This window comes from Caretta caretta, chromosome 18 (assembly GCF_965140235.1).
Source record: "Caretta caretta isolate rCarCar2 chromosome 18, rCarCar1.hap1, whole genome shotgun sequence".
In the NCBI taxonomy this organism is placed as follows: Eukaryota; Metazoa; Chordata; order Testudines; family Cheloniidae; genus Caretta; species Caretta caretta.
Genome location: NC_134223.1, coordinates 15980408 through 16005051, shown reverse-complemented (window position 1 = coordinate 16005051; position 24644 = coordinate 15980408). Strand labels below are relative to the sequence as shown.

Below are 24644 nucleotides of genomic sequence, written 5' to 3'. Positions count from 1 at the left end.
CTCTTCAGTGCTCGAGTTAATTATTAGAGGTGGCCCTCCCAACTAACAGCTGGGATCCAAACACCCTTGACTGGATCTGAACCTGGTGGCTTGGGGCCATCTTTAGTTATTTCAAAGCCCCAGGATCCCATCACAGAAGCTGAGGTCACAGCCAGGGCTTTCTTGTTCACTGCAGAGCCTCCCGGGCTGTGGCTTCCCAAGGACTGTCGCATCTGCTCTGCCTCATGGTCCATCAAAGTCTGGGCTTAGCAGCCTGGGTTTTCCACAGCGGGTAGGGTACATAAGAGTATCATGTGATGCTATATAATGCCAGGGCAATGGTAGCAGACACACGATACAGACACATATTCCAATATCCTCTGCAGTTTGCCGGATTCTGGATGCATTGGGCAGCTCTGCTTAGGAGTTTCCTTTCTTCCTCTCCTCTCACAGCAACCCTTCTCTGGCTCAGCGGGCCAGCTGCACACGAACAGTGCAAGTCGCATCTCTCCAGGCCCAGCTCGGCACGCTGCCTCTGCAGTGCTCTCTGCCCTTGGCAACCTGGCAAGTAAACTCAGCAGACCCTATAGAGCGGGATTTCCAAATGCACCACCTGTTTGGTTAGCCGAGAGAGGGGTGTGCTCTACTGGACTGAGAGGAGCCGGGGTTCTGTGCCTAGATCTCACACTGATTTGCTGGATAGCCTCGGCCAATTCACTTAAACCCCCGGCCTCTCTTTCCCCACCGGTAAAACACAGATAATGACTTTACCCTGCCCTCTCCAGGGCGTCGGGAGGATTAACCAGACACTGTTTGCACAGTGCTAGCATTGGTATTAAGAAGCGCCATTGTGTATGCTGCAGTGGACATCAATCTGAGGATTAGAAAGGTCTGTGGGTCACAGTCATTAGGAAGGACAGTCAGGTCTTTGTGCTTAGATTTTCCTTTGGTGCATTAGACCTGCTCCTGGAGCAAGGGACCTGCAGGTATTGCTAACACCATCATCTGTGCCACTAAAGGAAGAAGAAGATACCTACGGCTGGTATATACAATGTGTATCTGTTATGAACTGTCACTACACCTCCAAATCGAGGGATTCCTCTGCCCTGCTGCAGAGGGCAGCTGCCATTTTGGGCCTGTGATAAATGAAAGGGAGGGGTAGCTCCCTTTTATGGACACCCAGCCAGCCAGTTAGCTATAAAATCCCTCTTTGTAGTTGTTCTCTACTTACTTTACCTGTAAAGGGTTAAAAAGTCTCCCTGCATAGGTAAAAGGAAGGGAGTGGGCACCTGACCAAAAGAGGCAATGGAAAGGCTAGAACTTTTTAAAATTGGGAAAAATCTTCCCCTTTGTGTGTCTGTTGTTCTCGCGGAGAAACAGAGACAGGGCTGAAACTATGCTTTAAGAAGCTTGGGGCCAGGTATGAAAAATCATCTGACTCATACCTAGAAACTACTCACTTGAAACCCCCAGATATGTCAGTAGATCAGGAAATGTCTAGGAAGACGTGATTCGGTTTATTTCTTTTTATTTCTTTATGGCTTGTGGACTCCTCTGTGCTAACCCAAATGCTTTTGTTTTGCTTGTAACCTTTAAGCTGGACCTCAAGATTCTTGATGCTTAATTTTTGTGAATGGGTTTTTTAAATCTAGCAATAGCCTGAGTTTTCAAATGTATTTTCTTTCTTTTTGTTTTTAATAAAATTTACCTTTTTTAAGAACAGGATCGGAGTTTGTGTCCTAAGAGGTTTGTGCACGTGTTTAATTAGTTGGTGACAACAGCTGATTTCCTTTGTTTTCTTTCTCAGCTCTTCCCCAGAGAAGGGGTGAAAGAGCTTGAGGGTACCTCACAGGAAGGAATTCCCAAGAGTGCCTTCCTGGGTTCTCAAAGGGGTCTTTATTCTTGGGTGCTGGCAGCATCTACCCATCCGAGGTTAGAGAAAAGCTGTCACCTTGGGAGTTTTAGAATCCTTACGGGCCCCCACCTTCTGCACTCAAAGTGCCAGAGTGGGGAATCAGCCTTGACAGGGCCCTAATGCCACCAGCTGCGGAGGAGAGGCGCACACTGTGCTCTCTCTGTGGATGCTCCTTGTTGATGGAAAAACATAACATCCTGCCATTTTCTGGGGTAGGTCCGGGGAGTGGTGCTGCAGGGAGTGAGCACCAAGATTTTCAAATGGTATCTAGGCACCGATAGAAGCAGATAGGGGCTTAAATACATTTACAAATGTGGTCCGAAGTGCCTGGATCAGGCCCTAACATTTCAGGGGAGGATACAGATGCATTTACAGAAGCGTCAGTGAAACCAGGAAAATTTACAAGGCGTTTTCAGTTTTACTTCAGAGGTAGGGGAAGATGAAACACTGATTGAAGGCACAAGGTGGTCACAGTCTGAATCCAGAGCATTTTATTTATTTAAAAAGTTACAAAACACATCAGTGCAAGACTCATTATTTCCTTGTTAATTCTCGTTTTCAGTAGAAATCAAGGCTAACAACTGGAGCTCAATGAAATATAGTCTTCCAAACATCAACGTTAAAAATAAGTCTCTATATTCCTTTGTATAGACACATAAATTACTGTCAAATATTAACATTAAGATTGTATAGATCTCTTGATAATATAAACATGCTGCAGCAAAAATGCAGTGTGTTTTAAAGTTCTAAGCAACTCAGACACCAGTTATGAGAAAAAGTGTTATTCCCTCATTTGTCCCAACCCCTCTCAATAAAATTGAACTCCGCATGAAAGAATCTAGGTTCAGCACAATTGTGGCCCTACCAGGGATTCCCGTGTATCATGCTCACGGTGAAACAGCAGTATACTAAGAAGAGAAGCGCTGCTTTGGAAATGAGGTTAGGATTACAGCAGCCTCGTGTTATCCCATCCTTTGCTCTCCCAGACTGGTGTTAACTGATAGAGCATATGCTTGTAAAATGCTGACTGGAGACGTTTTATTTATGGGTAGGTTAACTTTTAACTTGAGTACAGTTATGAAATGCTGATGGGCCTGTCTGAAGCCAGGAGATGTCCAGTCAGATCTGGTTTCCTCAGGAGAGTTCAATCTAGAAGTTATGATAGGCTTTTATGAGGACTGGGCAACTGCCAGGGACACTATAATATAGTCCAGAGAAAACCACTTCTGAATTCCATCAGGGCATTGCACAATTCCTGAGACCATTGTGCACGTCAGATACCTAGATGCCACCAGAGAAGTAGCAGACAGAAATGCCGACTGCATGTGGTGTGTCTGTGAGCTCCTAAAGTTATGTCTGTGGAATACATCCCATAATCTTTACATATGTCTCTCTGTTCTGCACACACAGGATTAGCTGTTTAGGTCCATCTCTACACTATGATCCTTGATATGCCAGAATCCATTAAGCACAACATCTGGGTTCAGTTCTGGTGTCGGGGTCTTGTTACAAATCGAGTGGAAAGATAGGTCGCCATTCTTGGTTTTGGCTACGGCCCCAACATTGTGGCTAGTCTGGGTGGAATTCCAATCTGCAGCAAGGTCCTCATGTACGGCTCTATAATTCTCTAGGGTCAAACTTACGCTGGAGATGGCAAGGGGTTGGGCCATCTCCAGCGTGTTCTTTGCCTTGAACCGTCGATAGCAGAATATGAGAGACAAGACCGTTATATCCAAGAGCAACTCAAACATTTCAACCACGGACAACACTGAGGACCCAAACCACAGACTCCACTGACTTCCCATGTTGGACAAGAGAAGATTCACCTGTGAACGGGACATATAAGGATTGAATGGTTATATTGACAGGATACATGGTGCAGCTCATGAAATATGAACTTATTGCATTTCCCCAGCCGGTGAATTAGCTAGGGGTGGGACAACTCAGCACTTCATGTGTTCTCTAGCTCTAAATCTTGGCTCCTGAGAGTTTTCTTTAATTTGGGGGGAAGAGAGAGAAAGAGATTATTTGATTTTCCTTTAATTAGAAGTTTAGTTGCTTCGTGCAGTTCATGCCAAACACATAGGTACCAAATCAACAACCCCAGGGAATGAAATCCAAAGGGCAAATACAGCACTGTCAGCAGAGATGCAGGCTTCCCGAGTTGCACTGTCATTTTTTTTTCTGGAGGGAGTCCCCGGATGTGGGGCTGGATGGAGAACACGAACCCATGTTACCTGGGATGAAGCACCAGCAGACGCTAAGAGGTTCCACTCTCTGCCAACCCAGGTCAGCTTCAGACCAGTGAGCTGGAGGTTGAAGACTCCGCTCCTGATTACTGATCACCTTGGTTCGCTGCAGCACTTTGCTTTTAATCCTAATGTTTTCCAAAACTTTTCCAAACGCAGTGGGAGTTGTGACACCCAACGCTCTGCACAGTTCTTTCCCCCAGACAATTAAACCTATTGCAATGCCTGTGCCTGCCCTCAATGCAAACCCTTCAGCCTGGATCCTGAAAGTCCATGCACAAGGCACAGCAGGGTGTGACAGATTTTTCCACCCCAGCCTGAGTGCATGGCAACATCTGCTCTGTGTCATACCAATTTCTTGGTAGCAAAAGCCTTATTAAACAAGAGTTTCCCTATAAAGATTAATCTCAGGGTAGATGTTGGCAAGGGACAAAGTTAGTGTGGCACTGTGTATTGGATAATATCTTGTGATTTTATTTAACCCTATGCTTCAGGACATAATCTGATCCCATGTTAGGCTCAGGAAGGAAATTCCCCCCATCTGTTTGCATCTTCCCTCAGAAGCATCAGATGTTGGCCATTATGAGAGTCAGGAATGAAGACTAAAGCAATGAGCTGATCCAGTACAACTTACTGTGTACACCGGAGATTCATCCATAGACTGGTAGCTCAATTGCTGGTAGAAGATATTCACCTTGGCGATGTCTCTCCTTCAATACAGAATGGGGGACATCAGAGCTAGGTTCCCTACATGGCATTCCACTGAGTCTATGTTTTGCTTCCAAGTCTGATTTTTTTTTAAACAGAGAAACCCTACAAGTAGGCCTTTAAACTGGGCCAAAGGGTGTCTAGCAACAGATTTAAATGGAAAAGGAGTACTTGTGGCACCTTAGAGACTAACCAATTTATTTGAGCATGAGCTTTCGTGAGCTACAGCTCACTTCATCAGATGTATACCGTGGAAACTGCAGCAGACTTTATATACACACAGAGAATATGAATATGAATATTCTCTGTGTGTATATAAAGTCTGCTGCAGTTTCCACGGTATACATCTGATGAAGTGAGCTGTAGCTCACGAAAGCTCATGCTCAAATAAATTGGTTAGTCTCTAAGGTGCCACAAGTACTCCTTTTCTTTTTGCGAATACAGACTAACACGGCTGTTCCTCTGAAACCAGATTTAAATGGCTAAACAAAAGGAGGATAAAAAGCCTGATTCAAACCCCAGTCAAATCAGTGGGAGTCTTTCCAATCAATTTCAGTGGGCTTTGGAGCATGTCCAGAAAGCCTGACAATGCAATGTTTTGTTGCTAAACCATTTGTTTGTGTAACTGAGATGTCAGAGTGAATCCCGCTATCACTGAGGTCGTCGTGCTAATGGTCTGGCTGGCAGGCTGCAGCCCACGGGTTCTGGGGACAAGGTCTGCTCTACATTGGCATAGTTGTTTCCTTTGTATGCTGTAAGTCTGTAGAACTGTCTGAAGGGAAGTGAAGGAAACTTCACCACCTGACGCATTTAACACAAGGAAAGGTAGTGAAGGGGGGAGAAGGAATGTCCTCATAGGTCTTTTTCCATCTTTGGCTTCTACAATTCCATGAGGACAAATAGTTCAGGTACCTCTGGGTGAAAAAATCATGCTCCCATACCTTCTCTTGGTGACTAACCTGTTGTTGGTAGAATTATATCCCTTCTGCCGACTCAGAATCTGGTGGATCCAGTCCTGCAACACAGTATTGCTATATTACTGGCATGTTGCTGCTTGGAACAGGCACCGGGTAACCACCGTTGTCATTTTTATGCTTCAGGTTCAGTAATTTTCCATATTCCTTCTGCCTTGTTGGGGTAGCCACTGCGCTTCCCTCTTGGGGCATACTGAACATAAGGCAGATTTCACCTCTGATAACACGACTATTGTTAGATCCCAAAAGAGATCTAGCAGGACGTTTGAAGGCATGGGATTTAAATATAGTGATCATCATTAAAAACAAGCCAACAGCACAGGAGTATCACAGATCATTGCCCCCTCTAAGGACAGGGAAATAGCCACATGGGAGTATCTCAGATATGTGTGGACAGCGTTCTTAGAGAGCAACAATTCAACTAATTGAGTCTTTCGAAAACACATGTATATCAACTATTGTGTAATGCATTTGTACCTACATATGACTCTATTTCACATACACTTATCACCAGGAGATATGTCTCTAATGGCCGGTTGACGTTAGATCATGAGAAATAGGAAGACGCCATCTATACACATCACAAAATCTGAGCATCTCACAAACAGTAATGAATTTACCACCACAATACCCCTGTGAGTTAGACTATCATTAACCCCATTTTATAGGGCCCTGAGGCACAGCGAGGTTTAGTGATGTGTCCAAGATCACACAAGGAGTCTGTAGCGGAACTGGAATTGAATCTAGACCTCTTGAGCCCCAGTAGAGTTCCCTAACTACAAGACAATCTATCCAAACACATTGGCCATTTTGAATTATTGCAATCCCAACTTTTTGTCTTGCCCTTCCACCAGAGCTCTCAATATCTCCCAGGTCCTGATGCAAGGATCTGCAGAACCCACTTATATCCTTGACTCCAACAACCTATATAGTAAATATGGCAAACATTTCCAAACACGGTGTATCTATATTCACTCTGTACTCTACCTCAGACTTTGTCGATGGCCATTTTGCGGTCCCTGCAGACATTTTGTACCACGACTCCCTGGGAAGGCACAGGGGAAATTACAGTCACTACGATATAAACGTGAAGGTGTACAAGCACAGTTAACTCTTTCGCCACATGCGGTTTTGGTGGCTTGCACTTGACACTCCCAGGACATGAGCAAGTGCTTGCTTATGTACACCATAATGCAGGGACTTGTGTTTCCCCGCAGTATTGGCAGCATCTCTCATGGCAGGCTTGCCAGGCCCCTGTCTCTTACTGCACTAAGGCTTGATCCTGCACAGTGCTGCGTGCTCTCAACTCCAGCTGATGCCAGTAAGTGCTGGGGGCCCTCACTTGACAGGAGATACAGGCCTGGACTTGGCTCAGATCATGAGTGACAGTCTCTGATTCTAGAGATAGCACAGAGTACACAGGACAAGCCACGGCGTCTACATGCCTCTAAGCTGAGCTAGCTACACCCTCATCAGAATCCTTCCCCCCCTTGCAAGTTTGGCCCCTGCAGCAGTGACTCACCAGCAGGGTTTGGGACACTTGGCGAAGCAGCTGAGATGGTGATCGGCCAGCCTGTCGTACAGCTGATAGAAGCAGTGGCCTGGAGGAGGAGATGGGAAGGAACAGACTCAGACAGCTCCTCCAGGAAATGTGCTGTCCCAACTCCAGGATGGTCTGGCACCCCACATTCTCTCGGCAAGGAGGGAGAGTGCGCTGCTCTGTCCTACCCCCATTTACGAACGGCTGCAGATGGCTCGGTTAATTTCCTGCCTGAGTACCAGGGTCTCCCTCCACTGAGGGCTTAGACTTTAATTTGAAGATGACTGCACGAGTTACTTGGACAGACATCAACCAGAAAAAGGAGAAAGAGCCTGATTGGCCTTCTATGAATGGAAACTGCCATAGACAACCCTTATTACTTGGTAAAACAGCTTGGTTGAGGTTTGGCTTTGTACTTTTTTGTTTTGCGCTGCTAATCTCTGGGGAAGGTGATGCTTAATGGCATTAGGATACTTAAACAGCCTGCCATCCATGTACAGCTGGAGCTGCCGTTGGGCCCTACAGGGATTCGGCACAAGAATAGGTGGCAGGATAGAGCCCTTTAGTCTCTTTGGGAAGGAGACCACCCCCTCCCCCCAGAACCTGTTGAAAGATAGACAAATGTCAGGTAAAGCCCCAGACTAGAACTAAACTCTTCCCCACCTCCATTTGTAATTTAAGCAGCAACATTTGTGACAAAAGGCCGGTGAATTATCTCATTGGGCTGCCAATTACCAGCTGATTCTAGGCAGCATCAGTCCACATACGTGGTAGTCCAGCAATAATCTGAGAAGCCCTCTATTTAAAATCCAGTTCTAGCAAGAGCTCTTCCTACCAGGCCAGGCCTGAGATTGCATGCCTTGCGCCCTTACCCCATGCAGGATGCTTGTTGTAGTTACAGTATTCAGCGCCAGGAGGCAGTGGGTAGTAATAGTATCCACAGCCGCATCTTTCAACCATTTTGTCCTGGAAGCAGGAATGCAAACAAGCCTGAAAAAACAGAACCCTGGATAAGTCTGAGGTCCTTTGGGTCCTAAACTTTGCCTGCTAACAGCGTGAGATTTCTGGAGAAGAGCTGCAGCTCTTCGCCTTGCACGAATACCCAGCGTATTACCATGGCCGGATGGGCCGAAAGGGTTTCAAATACATTCACCCCATGGGTGTGCTCTTGAAACATGTGCAGGGCCCATAACAAATATTGCAGACTTCCAACGGATGGGGGTTTAACAAACATCATAACCACACAACCTATTTGAGGGCACAAGAATAGCCACAGTGGAACAGACCAGCAGTCCATCTAGCTCAGTATCCGGCCTCCAGTGCAGTGCTGCCAGGAGGTGACAACTCCAGTGTCCTGGGTCCCACCTCCACCACTCGATAAAACAAGTTGTCATGTCCCACAGTGTGCAAGCTACTTCTGGAAATTGTCGTGTCCCAAGATGTGCAACCTACTGCACTTCCAGCCTCTAACTCATTGCTTTGTCAAGCAAGGTTTGAACGGTGCTACAAGTCCAACCGTCAGCTTGGACAGTACCTGCAGTGTGTAGGAACTGTTGTACAGGAGTTTTACATCCACATCTTCTCCGTCAACCGTGCATTTTCCATAATTCCCACCCAAGCGTTGCACCTCGTCCTGTGGACACAGAAAAGAGGCGTATACAATTATGGAGCGTTAATACGGAGCAGCAAATGCAGCTGCCACTTTGCACAGAATAGTGCAGAATAACTCCCGGTCCCTGCCCTGATGAGCTTCAAACCTAACATACACAAGACAGAAAGCAAAGCAAGCGTTCAGGTAAAGCAGGGCGTGGAGCAGGGGTAAGCAATTATTTGTCGTCAAGGTCCAAATTTCTTGGTCAAGGTCCAGACTCCAGAGAAAATACTACAAAACCGATACATAATAATAAAGAAGTCAATAAAAAGATTCCACTGTCCATTCAAAAGCATCTGGTGATCCGGATTTGGGCCGCAGTCTGCCTATTGACTACCCCGGGCGTGGAGGGATCGGTGATCAGTAGACTGGGGATTCCAGGGAGGAGTGAGTTTGAAGAAGGAGAGCAGAGGGGTGTTCCAAGTGCAGGTGTGAAGCTAAGGGCAGAAGACAAAGGGAGCAGCAAGGAGAAAGGACTGGGTGGAGCAGAGGGCATGAGAGGGGAGGAGGAGGAGCGCATAAGACCGGAGGTGTAGGTGAGACACGACTGCCATTCAAGGTGAAGGTGGGGAGCTACCCTTTTACACGCTGAGGCCAGGTGGCGGGATTCCTTTTCTCTGCTGGGCCAGCGCACATCATGGGTTATCACACTTCTCAGCCTTGCCGTTTTGCCGTGGGTTACCAGCAGCTGCGGGCTCAGAGACAACTCATAGCTCGATCTCGGTCTGAGACGCAGCAGGGAAAGCAGAGGCAGCCCCAGCTTCACTGACAGGACATCACAGCCGAGGGGGGGATGAAAAGGGTTTCTTCTTCCCATCCCCTCTAGCACATTTTGTGTCAGTGATGTGCATTTCTAATATGGCTCTCGTTTATTATGTCATCAAGTGGGGGACCCTCCCATCCCACAGGCTGAACTGCCAAAGGGAATTCAGAAGGTTTGGCTACAAAACTGATACTTTGCCCTCCCCATAGTAACTTCCACCTGACACTCTCAAAACACCTAACAAACATGAATGGAAGAGTCAGGCCTAGAACCCAGGAGTCCTAGCACTCGGTCCTATGCTCCAACCGAAAGGCCGTCCTTCCCCTTGGGCCCACCCAGCACCAGCCGAAAAGGAAACCGCATGGAGGAGAAATGGTGACGCTGAACCCGGCCCGCCCACCTGTCTGATTCCAATGCTAGTTGCGATCCCCGGTCTGATGTCGAACCACTCGTGCTCGAGGAACGGCGTCTGATTGTGGTTGTGGATCATCACTTGCACGCCTGCCACTGTAGACAACAGCGGGAGGCGATCGTTCTGCTCCACTTTCAGGATCAGGGACAGTCCTGGAGAAACAAGGAAAGGAAAAACATCTCTTTAAACTGCAAATCAGTAGGGCAAGTCCTAGGAAGTGATGTCATCTCTTACATCCCCAGTGTGTCTGTCAGTGTTGGAAGGTAATGTACTATGGGGCGAGCATCGTTAGAGGTGTTTACAAACAGGATGTGTGTTGTGGTATTTGCTTTGTCTCCTTCCCTTGGCCCTGGCCAAATAACATACCATAGGAAATTCCAGGTTTTGTTGCTTTCCAGAAGACGTCTGTCCCCTCGCTGTTGAAAGTGTAGCAGCTTCCATAGACCTGGTGGTGAAAGTGAATGTAGTCGCTGGAACAAAAGAGTTCAAATATGATTAGTTATGGATGAACCTCCCCGCCACGTTAGTATTGTAATGTGGCAGCGGGATCCCATTGTGCCAGAGATTGCACAAACATAGTATGAAAAGAAAGGCCCTGCCCCAAAGAGTTTACAATCTAAGAAGAGCTACAGTCTCCTAACACACTCTTCCTCTGATACTTTCATACAACAAAAAAACAAAACAATAAACTAATTAGCGGCTAGCCAACAGATAGCTACCAAGTAACAGGCACACGTCAATCCCCATCTTATGCTTAACTAGCTCAGTGTTGTTTACACTAATAACAACTAATCAAATATATTTGTACTTATATAATGCTTGCCATCTGAGGATCTTCACAAACCTGGGAAAGCATTATCTCCATTATACAGACAAGGCAAGAAAACCAAGGCATGGAGTGATTAATGGAATAGCAAGTGAGCGTTAAAGGCGGGAGTAGAACCAGGAGTTCTGATTGCCTTTTTCCTGCTGTAACCACTGTCTCCAAGGTCCAGAGTGCAGGTTAGGCATTTTTAGCTCAAATTTAAAGCAAGGATTTGGCTTCTCCAACCTCCCTCCTTCATTTCTCTTGTGCTGTAATAGTGCATCAGGTGATGGGACCCCACACAATGCCTTGAACACCAGTGCCAGTCAGACTCAGATCTCACACCCTGTAACTTTACAAGACATATTTTTCATATACACAAAGAAGTTGGAGGTGGACTGCCTCTGTTAATTTCATCTCTCTCATTGCCTGGGACCTAATTCAGGTCAATGTATTAACTCCAAGACTGAATTTAGCCCTTGAGACCTCCAGTGATTTATTGGGTACACAAGACTTTCTCTGACAGCACGTAGGCAAACATTTCCTTGCTGGGTTTTCTTGTAGGAGCATTTAATATGTTTTATTGTTTACACAACTGGACCCAAGCATATGCTGGCATCTATAGCTTTGGCTATGCAAAGGGAACAGCCAGTTCAGCAGCACTTTAATTATAAAGACTGCAATGAGCTGCAAAGGGCATGGTGATAACCCTGCATAGCTCCTTCAGCGTCACAGAGTTTATGGCAGGAACGGACGATTAGCTCCTGCAGTCTGACCTCCTGTCTATCACAGGCCATTACATTTCACTCAGATAGCCCTGTACTGAGCCAAATGACTGTAGTCTCCTGAGGACTCAAATGTCTTGGTCTAAGTAAACTGTGTGCCACAGGCAAAGGACAAGAGCAACCAAGGTGCCCTAATTAATGCCCTAGCAGGGAATTGCTTAGGGAAATACATCCAGATGATCCCAGCAGGCGAAGCACACCCCACGCTGCGGATGAAAGGTGGAAGGCCTTCTGCTGAGGCATCCCTTTGTCAACGGGGAGCTGGTGAGTGGGTTTCCAATAACCAATATCCTCCTCAATTTGGTCTCATTCAGTTACAGTAGGCTGCCCTGTATGTGTAACTACACAAGAGCGGGCTTGGTGGTGTGGTAGAAGTGTCAGCTTCTGAATCATAGAATCATAGACTATCAGGGTTGGAAGGGACCTCAGGAGATCATCTAGTCCACCCCCCTGCTCAAAGCAGGACCAATCCCCAATTTTTGCCCCCGATTCCTAAATGGCCCCCTCTAACTCACAATCCTGGGTTTAGCAGGCCAATGCTCAAACCACTGAGTCATCCCTCCCCCCCGAAGGGCAGGACTCTCCAGAGCAAAGCCAACAGAGCAACAATCGGCACACCTGATGTTGTGGCAAATTATCCTCATACTCCCCTGGCCACTGGAGAAGTTTAGTTAGGTTAGATCATTCATAAGGAGCTGTCTGTTTGCAGTTCAGATGTCTGTCTCTCAGGGAGGCAGTGCGGGCTGCTGGTAACACCCCAGAACTGACATTCAGGAGACTGCGGTTCTTTTCATGACAGCCATCACCTTGCAAGGTGATCTTGGCCAAGTCAGTTCACCTCTCTGTGCTCACTTTCCCCCTCTGTAAAGCAGGGACAATAGTCCCTTCCCACCTTTGGAAAGCACTTTGAGAGCCTTGCAATGGATGGTACTATATGTAAAGCACAAAGTATTATTACTAGACAACAGCCAGTGCCACAGAGGCCTTTGTTCAAAGCTGTTTGTTGCCCTACAGAAATAAACCCGGATAAATACTTTACCCTAAGAGTTGGGGCTCGTTTGTTTCAGGTGCTTGTTTGCAGCTGACTGGTAGGGGATTTGTTTCCCTAGCTCCGACCAGAGAGTTGGTACTTTCCATGCTCTGGGATTTACCACTCCAGTGGTCTGTTCAGCAACTGCAGTACAAATAACTATTCATCTGAGACCTGTCCTATTCCAAGGGGTGGGGACATATTGGTAAATCGGAGTCCCCCAGCATGCACACAAAGCAGGTCCCAATCAAAAAGATGAATTTCCAATATTTAATAACAGCAACAACATGTGCCATTTCTGCAAGTTCTTGCTACAGGGTGGCAGACGAGAGGCCCTTGCACAGGGCTCTTCTGTTGAGGTATCCTATCCCTTAGCCATGCATGAAGGTACAGTGGAATTCCACTAGCTCCTGCTGGGTTGATCAAGGGGGTTAGGAGCCTTTGCCAGGGGTGGAAGAAACTCTGAACTATGACAGAGAAGGTTCTGCCAGGAAAACTCCAGGATGAGCCAAACTTGGGAGAAAACTCAAGCCAAGGTTGATATTTTGGTTGTTATGAATTATCAATAAAGCCAACCCTGGACTATACCCGGAGGGTCAGATGCTCAGCTGGGGTGAACTGTCATAGCTCCGTTCAAGTCAAGCTGTATCAGTTTGCTCCATCTGAAGATCTGTCCCAAAGATCCGTGCATTATTAGAGCAAAGAGGCAACTCCCACTGCTTACCAGTGTCTATTAGCCATTCTCTCCCCTAGCCTCAAAAACCCCTCTGCGAGGCAGGTGTGTATTGGTATCCCCACTAATAAATGGAGGTACAGAGAAGTTAAGTGACTTGCCCAAAGATCACATAGCAAGGTGGTGGACAAGTTGGGAATAGAAGCCAGGAACTGGCTCCCAACCCTGTGCTCCAGCCACTAGACCAGTTAAACTATGAGACAGTCCACTGCTCTAACCAATAGACCAATTATCATCCTGAGAAAAGATTACACCTTTTATTTTAATTATGTGAAACGTCTCTAGTCAAATCAGCCTCCATATCCTTCCTCCCTAGTGAGGTTCTTACTCATGATAGGAGCTGGCTGATCACACATGCATCAAAGCAGCTGATTCCTCTAGTTAATTCCAACAGGTATGCCAGGCAGAAGTGTCAGCAAGGCATTAAATCAACTTCAAAGAGAACAAGCAGCTACTGTTTCTCGTGGGGTTGGTGAAGGGAGAGGAGAGGAAACCGTCCTCTTTAGTTTGACCTCTAACAAGGGCTCTCACGTTTAGTCCAACTGCCCATAATGAGAGGTGCTGAACTTCCTCCACTCAGCTTTCTCCTTGCAAGCTCTGGCATAATTCCAAGGTGGATGAGAACGGATCCCTTTGTCCTTTGCTAACCCACAATTACCCCCTTGGCAGGTATTTACCTCTTTCTGCAGGGCTCCCCGTCATACTGGCAAGAGTAGACCAAGTTTTGTATATGCTCTTCGTGAGAAGAAATGTTGATTATAACGGGTAGCTGGGACATGATATTCATATAGTGAAACCTGTACCACTCTTGAATGGTGTCTACCCCAGATGAGTAGGCCTTGTAGAAACAATTCCCACCTGTAGCATTGCACTGGGGAGAAAAGAAAAGGAGAGAGGCAATCAAAGCCCACATACAGGAGCAGCCCAAGGGACTCCGGCTATAGAAGATACAAGATGGTGTCGTTAAGAGCAATGGAGGTGAGGTGCGAGGCGAATTTCTGTCCTGGCAGTAGGTGAGCTGTGGTGGCAGTCTAATGTTTGGGGAGTGAGAATACAGCTCAGTCACACAAGACCGTGTTAAACTTGTCCCCAGGAATCTTGCTGGAGTCACCCCTTGAACAGGAGAAGGAAGAGAAGCGTTGTTTTTCAATTACCTTGGCAGAAGAAAGGGTGAAGTTCGTGGAGGCACTCTTACAACCAGTGAATTTTGGGCCAAACTCTGAAGTGCTCTCCCTTCTTACTGAGTCCTTAGCCAGGGGAACACCCACTGTCGGTAATGTCAGCCTAAGTAAGGACCTCAAGATATGGCATGGTGATAATAAAGAAGTCAAAATAAAGTTGTTTGGGCATCTCATGATTTGTCAGCTTCACTTCCTCCTTGGTTTTGAATTCCATGTCTACTCTATCCCCACGTTATAGATGAAGAAACTGAGGCACGGTGAGATTAACTGACTTTTCCAAGGTCACAGATCTATTCTATCTATGTGTTGAGTTGATCACATCCAACTGCCAGATCTAACTGTCCATCTACTGCATTTTTAACACACCCATTCTCTCTCCCCTTCCCTGTACACACACACATGTACAGTTGTTTGTTCTCTCATTTCTGGTATTGCTGGAAGGATCTTGCACAAACACGGACTATGAAAGGCTGCAAAAAACCGTGGCATGTAACCCAGTTGCTAGCTAATTCTACAAGCTCTATCTATTGACATTCCTTGAATGCTGGTTTTTGTTGAGGAACCTCTATTATCCCCTCTCTCTACAAGAGCCTCAGAAGCTAGGATAACATGTAAAGGATTATGGTAGGGCTGGGATCTCCCCAGATATCCTCAGACCCTTCATTAGGCTTTATGGTTTAAATGCATCTATGTTGTATTTAATCTTTTGCACAGAACAGGTTCATTTTAACTTGTTGCATGGGTTGGATGGATTACTTAACAAGCAGCAGTAGCTTGGTTACACTTACCAATTTAAAGCCCACTTTGAAATGTTTCTTCCTGGACCCAGTATCAGGTTCCTTCAGCATCACCAGTGAAATGTGGGGGTTCAGTTGGAAGCTGGAGCTGTTCAGATTGACAGACCCTCCCTTTCGCAAGTCCTTCATGCGGATACCCTTTTTATAATGGGAGGAAAAGCTTGAAGTTTTGTAGCCATACAAATTAGCTATTGCTTCCTCTGCCATTTGGTCCAACTGGGCCAGTTTCTCACTGACTAAGTCAAACCTATAGGAGACAGAAATAATAGGAGTGTATAATTATCTATTTGCACACACACGTGGTTTCAATCCTTGGCATCTCTGCTGGAAAAGCCAGTCATGGTGGTGAGTAGAATACATCCAAAATGTTCAGACATTATGACAGATATGGCAATTTCCTGCAATATCTTTACAAATCCTTACTGTATTAAGTTTAATTATCTTAATGCAAAGTTTATGTATTATTCTGGGCTGGGATTGCATATAGCTTCCCTTGGGGAAGAGGTGATGTAAGACCTGGATGTTCCATATAGTTAAAGGACTATATGAAACAATGTGCCAGACAAGAATAGACTTTTGGGACAATCCATGTGAAGCAGATTTTCTGGGAAATATCCATGGGGAGGCAAATGCAAAATTCCCCACCTCCGGTTATGCAAAATCCAGCCATTTGAAAGTATACCCTGAAGAATAGGCCTTTGACAGCTGATCACCTGTCACATGAGGACAAGATCAAAGGCCCAGGCTGTATAAACGAAAGACTGAGCTATTCATGGCTGTTCTGGTTCTGAATCTGAGACAGTTGTAAACTTGTAACCATGGGGAAAACCAAGCTGTGGATTTTGAAGGGCTAATACCTACCAGAGCCCAAGTCTGGAGTTGAGGTGACCTCTGGTAAGCTTATTTGCATGTGTTCTTTTATTGTTTTTAGTATGTTTTCTCTGTAATGCTTTCACCTTAAGAATAAAGGTGCTTAATTATAAAGAGCTGGATGGTGATTTGTAACAGCTGGCAATTACAGCTGTTCATAGACTTTAAAGAGAAAACAAAGCCCGGACACTGGCCTGTTTCAGCCATCTGGCTTGCTGGAAATATCACAGCATAAGCCGGGAACTGTGCAGCCTGGAAAAACCCTGATCAGGAGGGAAAGAGTCGCAGGTCTCTGCACAAGAGAGGTGATGGCTGAGGATCTGTGAGCCTAGAGTGGGTGCTCTGTGTGGACCACAGAGCGGGAAATACAGATGGAACTGTGACAGAGATGTTGCTATCAGTGGCTGAATTTCCAAATCTTAGCCCTCAGATTGAATGTTCTATTTGCAACGATCCTGCTCTTGGCTGCACAAACAGGCATTTCTGCAAGCAAGTTAGGTAAGTGCTGCAGGCAAATTAGGTAATTTCACATTACATAATTTGAATTTAATTGAATGAATATTTGGCCCTGAAAGTCTGGGCTCCAGTCTGGCACGTATGTGAACAGTCCCAGGGATGTCAATAGGACTATCCCTACAGAGGTTCCCACATACATAAGTGGCCTTGCAGGAGCAGGTTTTAGCTAGCAATTAGATATCACTTAGTGTCCAGCAGCAGTGATCTGTTGATTAGATACGAAGGATGTTACAGTACCTACATATTTCAGGGCAAAAATACTTCTACCGGTACAGAAAATCAATTAGTGAAGTCAAAGCAGCCCCAGGGACCCAGCTCCTCTACGCCTGAATCTGGACTTAAAGTAAATAAGTTTCTATGCACCACCCTTCATGACAAACTAAGGTCTGACTCCAAATCCACATCGAAAATAAAGTTGTTGCAACCAAATTCAATCCGGGGTTCAATCCCCACCCACATCTGCACTGATAAAGTTTTCCCATCCTTGGATTAAACTTGGATTTATGCTGGAAATGGCCCACCTTGATTATCATGCACATTGTAAGGAGAGTGGTCAGTTTGGATGAGCTATTGCCAGCAGGAGAGTGAGTCTGTGTGTGTGGTGGTGGGGGGGAGAAAACCTGGATTTGTGCTGGAAATGGCCCACCTTGATTATCATGCACATTGTAGGGAGAGTGGTCGCTTTGGATAAGCTATTACCAGCAGGAGAGTGAGTTTTTGTGTGTGTGTTTTTTTGAAAAAAAGGGGGTGAGGGGGTGAGAAAACCTGAATTTGTGCTGGAAATGGCCCACCTTGATTTTCATACACATTGTGAGGAGAGTGGTCACTTTGGATAAGCTATCACCAGCAGGAGAGTGAGTTTGTGTGTGTGGTTTTTTGAGGGGGGTGGCGGGGTGAGAAAACCTGGATTTGTGCTGGAAATGGCCCACCCTGATTATCATACACATTTTAAAGAGAGTGGTCACTTTGGATGGGCTATTACCAGCAGGAGAGTGAGTTTGTGTGTGGGGGGGCGGAGGGTGAGAAAACCTGGATTTGTGCTGGAAATGGCCCAACTTGATAATCACTTTAGATAAGCTATTACCAGCAGGAGAGTGGGGTGGGAGGAGGTATTGTTTCATGGTCTCTGTGTATATAATGTCTTCTGCAGTTTCCACAGTATGCATCCGATGAAGTGAGCTGTAGCTCACAAAAGCTCATGCTCAAATAAATTGGTTAGTCTCTAAGGTGCCACAAGTCCTCCTTTTCTATTTGCGAATACAGACTAACACGGCTGTTACTCTGAAACCTTTTCCCATCCTAACTCAATCAAGGTCCAACCCCAAATCTGTGACGAAACCATGGCAGCCCTCCCCAAATGCTGCTTTACCTGTACGGGTCCAGATTGCAGAGAGTAATGGCTGGAAACATCTTGGGCTCGGAGTGCACAGACATGGTCATGATGACGGGATAGGTCCAGTATTGGCTGAAGAGAAGAGCGAACTGCCAATAAAGCATCCCGAAGCTGGCAAGGAAGAGCAGGGTCCAGAATGCCGTCTTCATCCGGTTGCTGCTTGAGCACACGAGGCGGATAGTCCCGTGGATGGTAGTGTTCTTGCAGAAGAACTCAAACATGTCCTTGAAGGAGCTGTAGAACTCAATGAGGCCTTCGTCCCCCATCTCCTCATTCACCCACTCTTGCTCCATCCTTTAAGTCTGTTTTAATTCAAAAAGAAAACAAAAGGCTCTTGTCAGCCCATAAGAACCAACAGGTGCAGGCTAGCTCCCCCTCTCTCCATACCATGCAGAGAATGGGTTTCACCACTGCCACATAGGTGAAAGGGCTTGGCGCTCACACAAGGAACACCCAAAGTTCTCTTTGTCCCCAGAACTTGGACACTGGGAACTACTTAGCTGAGAGGTCGAGTGTTCTGGGGAGTACCACGCAAATGAATAAAAACCCAGGTGGTCTCAGCTGGATACTGACATTCCCGCGAGGACATTGGGAACTGTTGCAAAGCTCTCGGGAGGGGAGTGTGCAAATACGTCTTGTGCTGCAGACAGAACCAAACGAGAACTTTCCCTCTTTCTCAGTAAAACTCAGGCCTCCGATATACACTAAGCAATGTTAACATTAAAGGGTGGGCACAATCCCCGTTGTCCCAATACATATTAGAGGGTCAGGGATTAAGCCTGACGTGCCATGCACATCGATGGAGCGATATAAATAAATGAATAATAATTAATACAAGCATTGAGGCATTGGGTGGTTTAAGGTCACACATGACCTTGACCTTGCTCAATTCTCATAGTTTGTATTATTCTGGAAGTGGTGCTGAGCTGGTCCCCTGAAGAATTAGCAGTGGGAAGAGGCCTGCCCCAGCGAATGACTTTGGATGTGTTAGCAGAGGACTGGGTGGTATCTTCCCTGCCCCCCACACTGTTTCTTTTTTAAAAAACATTTTAAAGTGAATAGAATGCTGGTGAACGGTCCCGGAGAACAACACACTCCGTTTATACACAGGCCAGGGACAGCGTGGCTCCCCCCAGACCTGAAGACACCACTCCCAGTGGGAAGAGAGAAAGTTTGGTCTCCAGGTCTGATTCAGTCCTCGGTTTCGCTGCTGAGATTGCCAACGCAGGGCCCAGTCAGGGCTAGCTGCGGCAGTACCTTCTGACCATTCATTGGAACTTATTCCATGCAAGCCACCAAATCACCACTAAATGGAAGCAACTTTTGATCCCTACTACCAAAGGCTGGATTTGAACTTGTGATCTGCAGCCCATTATCAATCCCCTAAGCCAGCCAATAGCCTATAACTCTTTTTCTGCCAAATATATTTTAAGCCCTCTCCCCCAAAAGAAACCCCGTGCCCTTTAGGATTGGCAATAGAAAAAATGGATACGGTAGGCTCTGTTTCAGCAGAACCCCACAGTCTAGAGAAGGAAGTGAAGAAAAGCACCCGCACCTTGTACAACACCAAAGAGGGAATTTCCCTCGTGAAAATGCAATTGTGCAAACTGGAATTTGGCTGAAGCACGAAGGCTAACAACCCGCTCATAACAAAAATGCCCTGGAATCTTTAAGTGTCCATAGATGGACATCAGGCTTCATGCTCATGAACGCGTCACTGATATCTCTGCTTGTAGGTGTCCTTAGTGGACACACATCCTCAGCTCTAGGTTGCTCCCCGCTGTGCAGACATGGCATTGCAGGGGACTTTGCTCCGATCCCTTCTGGGCTTTTACAGCTCCGGTGACCACTCCTGACTTCCCCTTGGGGTAATCCGTGGCCTAACCCTCCGATCAAGTAAAAGTCTAACCCCTTTTGGGGTAGCATGACTAAGTCTGAATAAAGATTCACGCAGGTCTTCCAATTAAAAGCCCTTCCATCCCCTCAGGCTTAACTAAACCTCCCTTATTGTAGCCTACCTGTTCAGCCCCAATCCAGGGCTTCTATCCTGCAGAGACCTGTCTCCTCTGCAGTCTACAGCTGAGTTCCCTCCGTCTACTGATATAGCTTAGCTCCTCCTCCTCTGGCCAGGAGACAATTAGCTACTCACCCTCCAGGTGCTGAGCTTGATTGGTTGGGTGCTTTCCCTTGCCTTGGGGGTTAAGCCTCATCACACCCCTCCACCACTTTTCACACCAAGCTGGGGCACTGGCCTAATACCAACCTACTGGAATGAGTGCCATCTACTGAATGAACATCAGCATCACTTTCTGTAGGAGCCAGCGTCCCAACGTTACACCATCCCCTCTCGGAATCAGTATCTATTACGCTAGTAAGATAAGAGGTTGCTGGAGGTGATACTACAAGTTTCACTTTATTTAACAGAGGTTATAAATACAAACATTACAGCAATTTTGACGTTGACACACCAAGCATACAAAAATGAGGGTGGTGTTTTTATTATTATTAAAAAAGAACGGCTGGAAGCACTTTCATGTTGATCAGTCCTTCCAAGCACTACCAAAGCACTACAAAATACACTTAGAAACACATCCTTAACTGGGGTGCCCGTTGCTCAGAAGTGAGGTGGTCTTAACTACATTGACCTTCACTCCAGAAGCCAGAAGGGGTTACTGCTGCCTCAAAGTACTTCAGTTGATTTCAGTAGGAATAGGAGCGCACACACACCTTCTGAACTGGCTTAGTTTTAGGGCAGCAAGAAAAAACAAAGAAAAATGGATCTAAGAGCCATGTCTGAACACTCTATTATTAAACAACTTTAAAGACCACCAGGTCTCTTTTTTTCCAACTTGGATTACTTTTCCTAACTCCACAAAGCCAGTAACACAAGCCAAGTTTGACATTTCTGGCTGTCGAGGTATACAAGCAAAACACTCAATTGGTACAGAAAGGGAAACCCGAATTTTGTCATGTTTTCAAAACTCAAAAATGACTGAAATGACTTTGCTCAAACTTCCTAAACAAATTCATCTCTGGACTTAGGGCAAGCAAAAGTCTGAACGTTTCAGTTTGGAAGGAATTAATTAAAGAAAGGTCTGAGCATCTGAAAAAAGGGGTGGGAGGGATTAGCACAAAAATTGCAATTTCACCTTTAACAACATTTGCTACTGACACATACCTCGTTCTGCGTGTACCATATATTTGTTATCTCTGCAGATATACAAGCGTACCCAACTGCAGCACGGGCAGCTAAAGAATGCTAGTGGCTACAAAGCTTTATCTATTGACATTATTGCAGAAGGCTTAATCATTACATGTTGCTGTTTACACTCGAATGCTTTTCAAGACAAAAATACTGCACATGACAAGACTCTAAAAATAAATCAGTATTAGCCCTGTTGTTGTGCGTTGCTACTTGTTCTGGTAACACAACGAACTTTTGCACTTAATTTTATTGGTCCCCCTTCTCAGATTCAATCCTTTATTTCCCTGTATTTTTAAACATGATGTTTCTCCAGAATGTGGAAGAAACCCAAAGAGAAGCTGCATAGCACATTGCTAATAACATGGAATTATTTCAGTAAACACTAATTGTCGTCTAAGAAAGTCTTGTTCGTGATGGTTACTTTCAGTAAAGCAACAGTCTATTATTTGCTCAAGTGTCAGAAAATTCTCATGCATGTTATACAGTCAACTTGAGTTTAAAATACAACAGAGAAACACAGAACACACAGTAGAGACAAGAGATCATTCAAGTGCCCCTGTGTTAAACACACTCCTTTCACATATGAAGCTATGAATATGAAACACAGGTATGAAGCTTCAGAATAATGAATTTCAGGGTTGTCACTGACCAGTTATCAAAGATTCTTACTTTGCTTTCTGAGAAATGGCTGATGATTTCATATAATTAGTTTTTAAATAGCTCATGAAAAAACACAAATGCATGTAAAGCTATATAGGGATTATTCCATATATATATATATATATATACACACACGCTCTTAGCTGCTATGGTGATGAATGTGGTATAAGAACCTACATAGAATAGAGTCTGTTGCCTGTTGTATTTTCTTAATATTCCCAGGCTGTCTTGCCTTGTTATTAACATAGCAGTTATAGTTAGACAGAGACCTAGCAGTGTGTTTAACAAGGATGATGCAGAGCTGTCAATCTTTGCAATAGCAATCATCAAAAGTGACAAGTTGGGAAGAAGATGCCAGTTCCCAGAAGAAGTAACATTCCTTGTAAATTAAAAAAAAATTGTACCTTGATAAGTACCCATGTATTGTCCTGACTGCCAAAATATATTAATTCAATGTTCAAACATATACCTTGAAAACATATAGTCATATATATAGATAGAGCATGGTAATATATATAGCTGTAAGTATTTCAATTATTATATGATATATTTACACATTTAAAAAACTAAGACTCACTGGCAAAGACTTCATTTCTGTATCTTGGTCATAGCTATGTCTTTGTAGAGCAGTTTTTGCAGTAGACATTAAACTGCCTTCAGCTTTGTCCTGAGCAGAAGGCAAAGCTTTCAGTTTTTCCTTTATAACTGGACATAAACTGGGAGCTGTCTGGCCTATGTAGATAAAGGTGATGACATCAAAAGGGGCTGGGACTTCTTAGGATGCAGGGACGTTGGAAATTATTCAACTCATTTTTCAAGGAATAGGGAGTGAACGAACTGGAAGAACAAGTCAACCCCCAAGGTTATACTGGGCTTAAATAAAACTATACGTGTTTCTTAGGGTTACACTCATTTTTTTCAAACACATGTTTTTATAAATAGTCATTTATGTATTTGTAATAGGAGCCTAGAAAATCCCTTCCTACTCCCCACAAAGCTGAACAAAACTCTAAACAATCAATAATGTCCCACCCCCGGCATGTCCTTTTCGCCTCTCTGTTATTCTCTGTGGCTTGCTTTATCACTGATTATTAAATCCATTATGGCCTTTGTGGGCCAGACCCATGGCTGTGCTTGAGGAGTTTCACACGCGATAGCAATTTGGAAGGTTGAAATTGTGCTCTGCGGATTTTTCCTCCAAGACCCTGCGCTGATTTTGTAGACTTGCTAATTAGGTTACTGAGAGGCTGGGTGGGGGAGGGGAGGCATTTATTTACTTAAAGGCTAGTGAATCGTTCCTCATCAGTGCGAGGAAAAACCCTCTCTTGGCAAGAATTCTACTAACTTTAGGAACAGATCTTTAGGGGAGTGGGGGCATGGTAGCTGAGCTTGTGAGCCTGCTAACTTTGGATTGCCTCCTTCAACCAATTAGAGCACCTGCTTTTGTGACCCTCCCCATTTAGCTCCCTTTCCAAGATCAAGAGCCTTTTATAGGATGAATAATACAGCAACAGATTCGACAATCCTGATTATGCATTCACGCCTTGGCCGCTCACAGAGGTGTTTCAGACCTTGAGGCTAGATGGAGCTTCGCTTTGCAAAGCATTGCCACAGAAGCCTATTAAAGCACAGAGTCCTGCATATGAAAAGGTCCGGTTCTCTGGATGCAAGGAATACACTGATCCATTTGAGGAGCCGCAGGTTTGGCCAGCAGAGCATCACCCCATACAGTCGCTCGCAGCACTACGGGAATGCAGCCATTCTGCCGGGGACCAAAAGGCGATCGACAGTTAAATTCCCATGAAATAAAATCTAATTCCATCCTATTTGTGCATTTGTTTTTGTAAGGATGTTCCTGAGTGCTGGGGCCTTGGTAGCAGTGTTATAGAAAATATAAATGGAAGCTTTTGTTCAGGAACGAAGATCTAGAATTTACATGGCTCTCTGGGCCAGATCCCCTGGCATCAATCAGCACAATTCCATTCAAGTCAGTGGTATTACGGCGATTTAAACCATCTAATGACCTGGCCCTCTCTCTCTCTCTCCATGATACGTGCATTGTGCAATAGAAAAGGACAACAATAAATCCTGGACGATGCAAAAATTGCACAAGGAGTATGTATGAGACACACGCTGGGTTGCTTCACTCTGGCTGCAGGCCTTGCCATTGTGAGGCTCCGGCTCTGGCAAGACATCAGAACGAAAACTTCTGAACTGGCTAAGAACATTTCCTGTAGGAAGCAAATGAGTGAAACTGGATACACAAGCGATGCTGCCCCTTGAGCAAGATGTCATCATGCAAGAGGGTGATGTCTCTCCATTTGCGCCCAGCTCACATGGCACGCCACATCTCAGGGAAATCCAAACCACTTGGACGGTTCAAACAAGTCACAGCCTGTTCGAACGCTGGAGACAAATTATGCGTGCAGCCCACATGACCGTGCCATCAAGGAGGGCTCGTTAGAGCTGCTGGTAGCT

General features: G+C 45.5%; 1 protein-coding gene across 1 annotated transcript; it reads right to left on the bottom strand.

Annotated features, from left to right (window-relative positions):
* Window positions 1-2362: 2362 nt before the first annotated feature.
* SCNN1D (sodium channel epithelial 1 subunit delta) lies at window positions 2363-22864 on the bottom strand. Its single transcript, XM_048825201.2, has 13 exons — window positions 22744-22864; window positions 18278-18603; window positions 15514-15769; window positions 14222-14415; window positions 10558-10661; window positions 10180-10343; window positions 8900-8998; window positions 8238-8355; window positions 7348-7426; window positions 6813-6870; window positions 5811-5866; window positions 4778-4853; window positions 2363-3720 (listed from the first exon to the last, which is right to left on the bottom strand). Exons 2-13 carry the CDS (start codon window positions 18592-18594, stop codon window positions 3307-3309), a joined length of 1935 nt encoding a protein of 644 aa, XP_048681158.1. The 5' UTR covers window positions 18595-18603; window positions 22744-22864; the 3' UTR covers window positions 2363-3306.
* Between the last annotated feature and the right edge of the window lie 1780 nt (window positions 22865-24644).

Excerpts from the sequence above, each read along its gene's own strand:
- SCNN1D (XM_048825201.2), bottom strand. The coding sequence starts at position 18,594 with ATGGAGCAAGAGTGGGTGAATGAGGAGATGGGGGACGAAGGCCTCATT. Across the intron at positions 15,770-18,277 it reads TGCAATCTGGACCCGTACAG|GTTTGACTTAGTCAGTGAGA; the intron begins GTAAAGCAGCAT and ends TGTCTCCTATAG. Across the intron at positions 7,427-8,237 it reads CAACAAGCATCCTGCATGGG|GCCACTGCTTCTATCAGCTG; the intron begins GTAAGGGCGCAA and ends CTCCTCCTCCAG.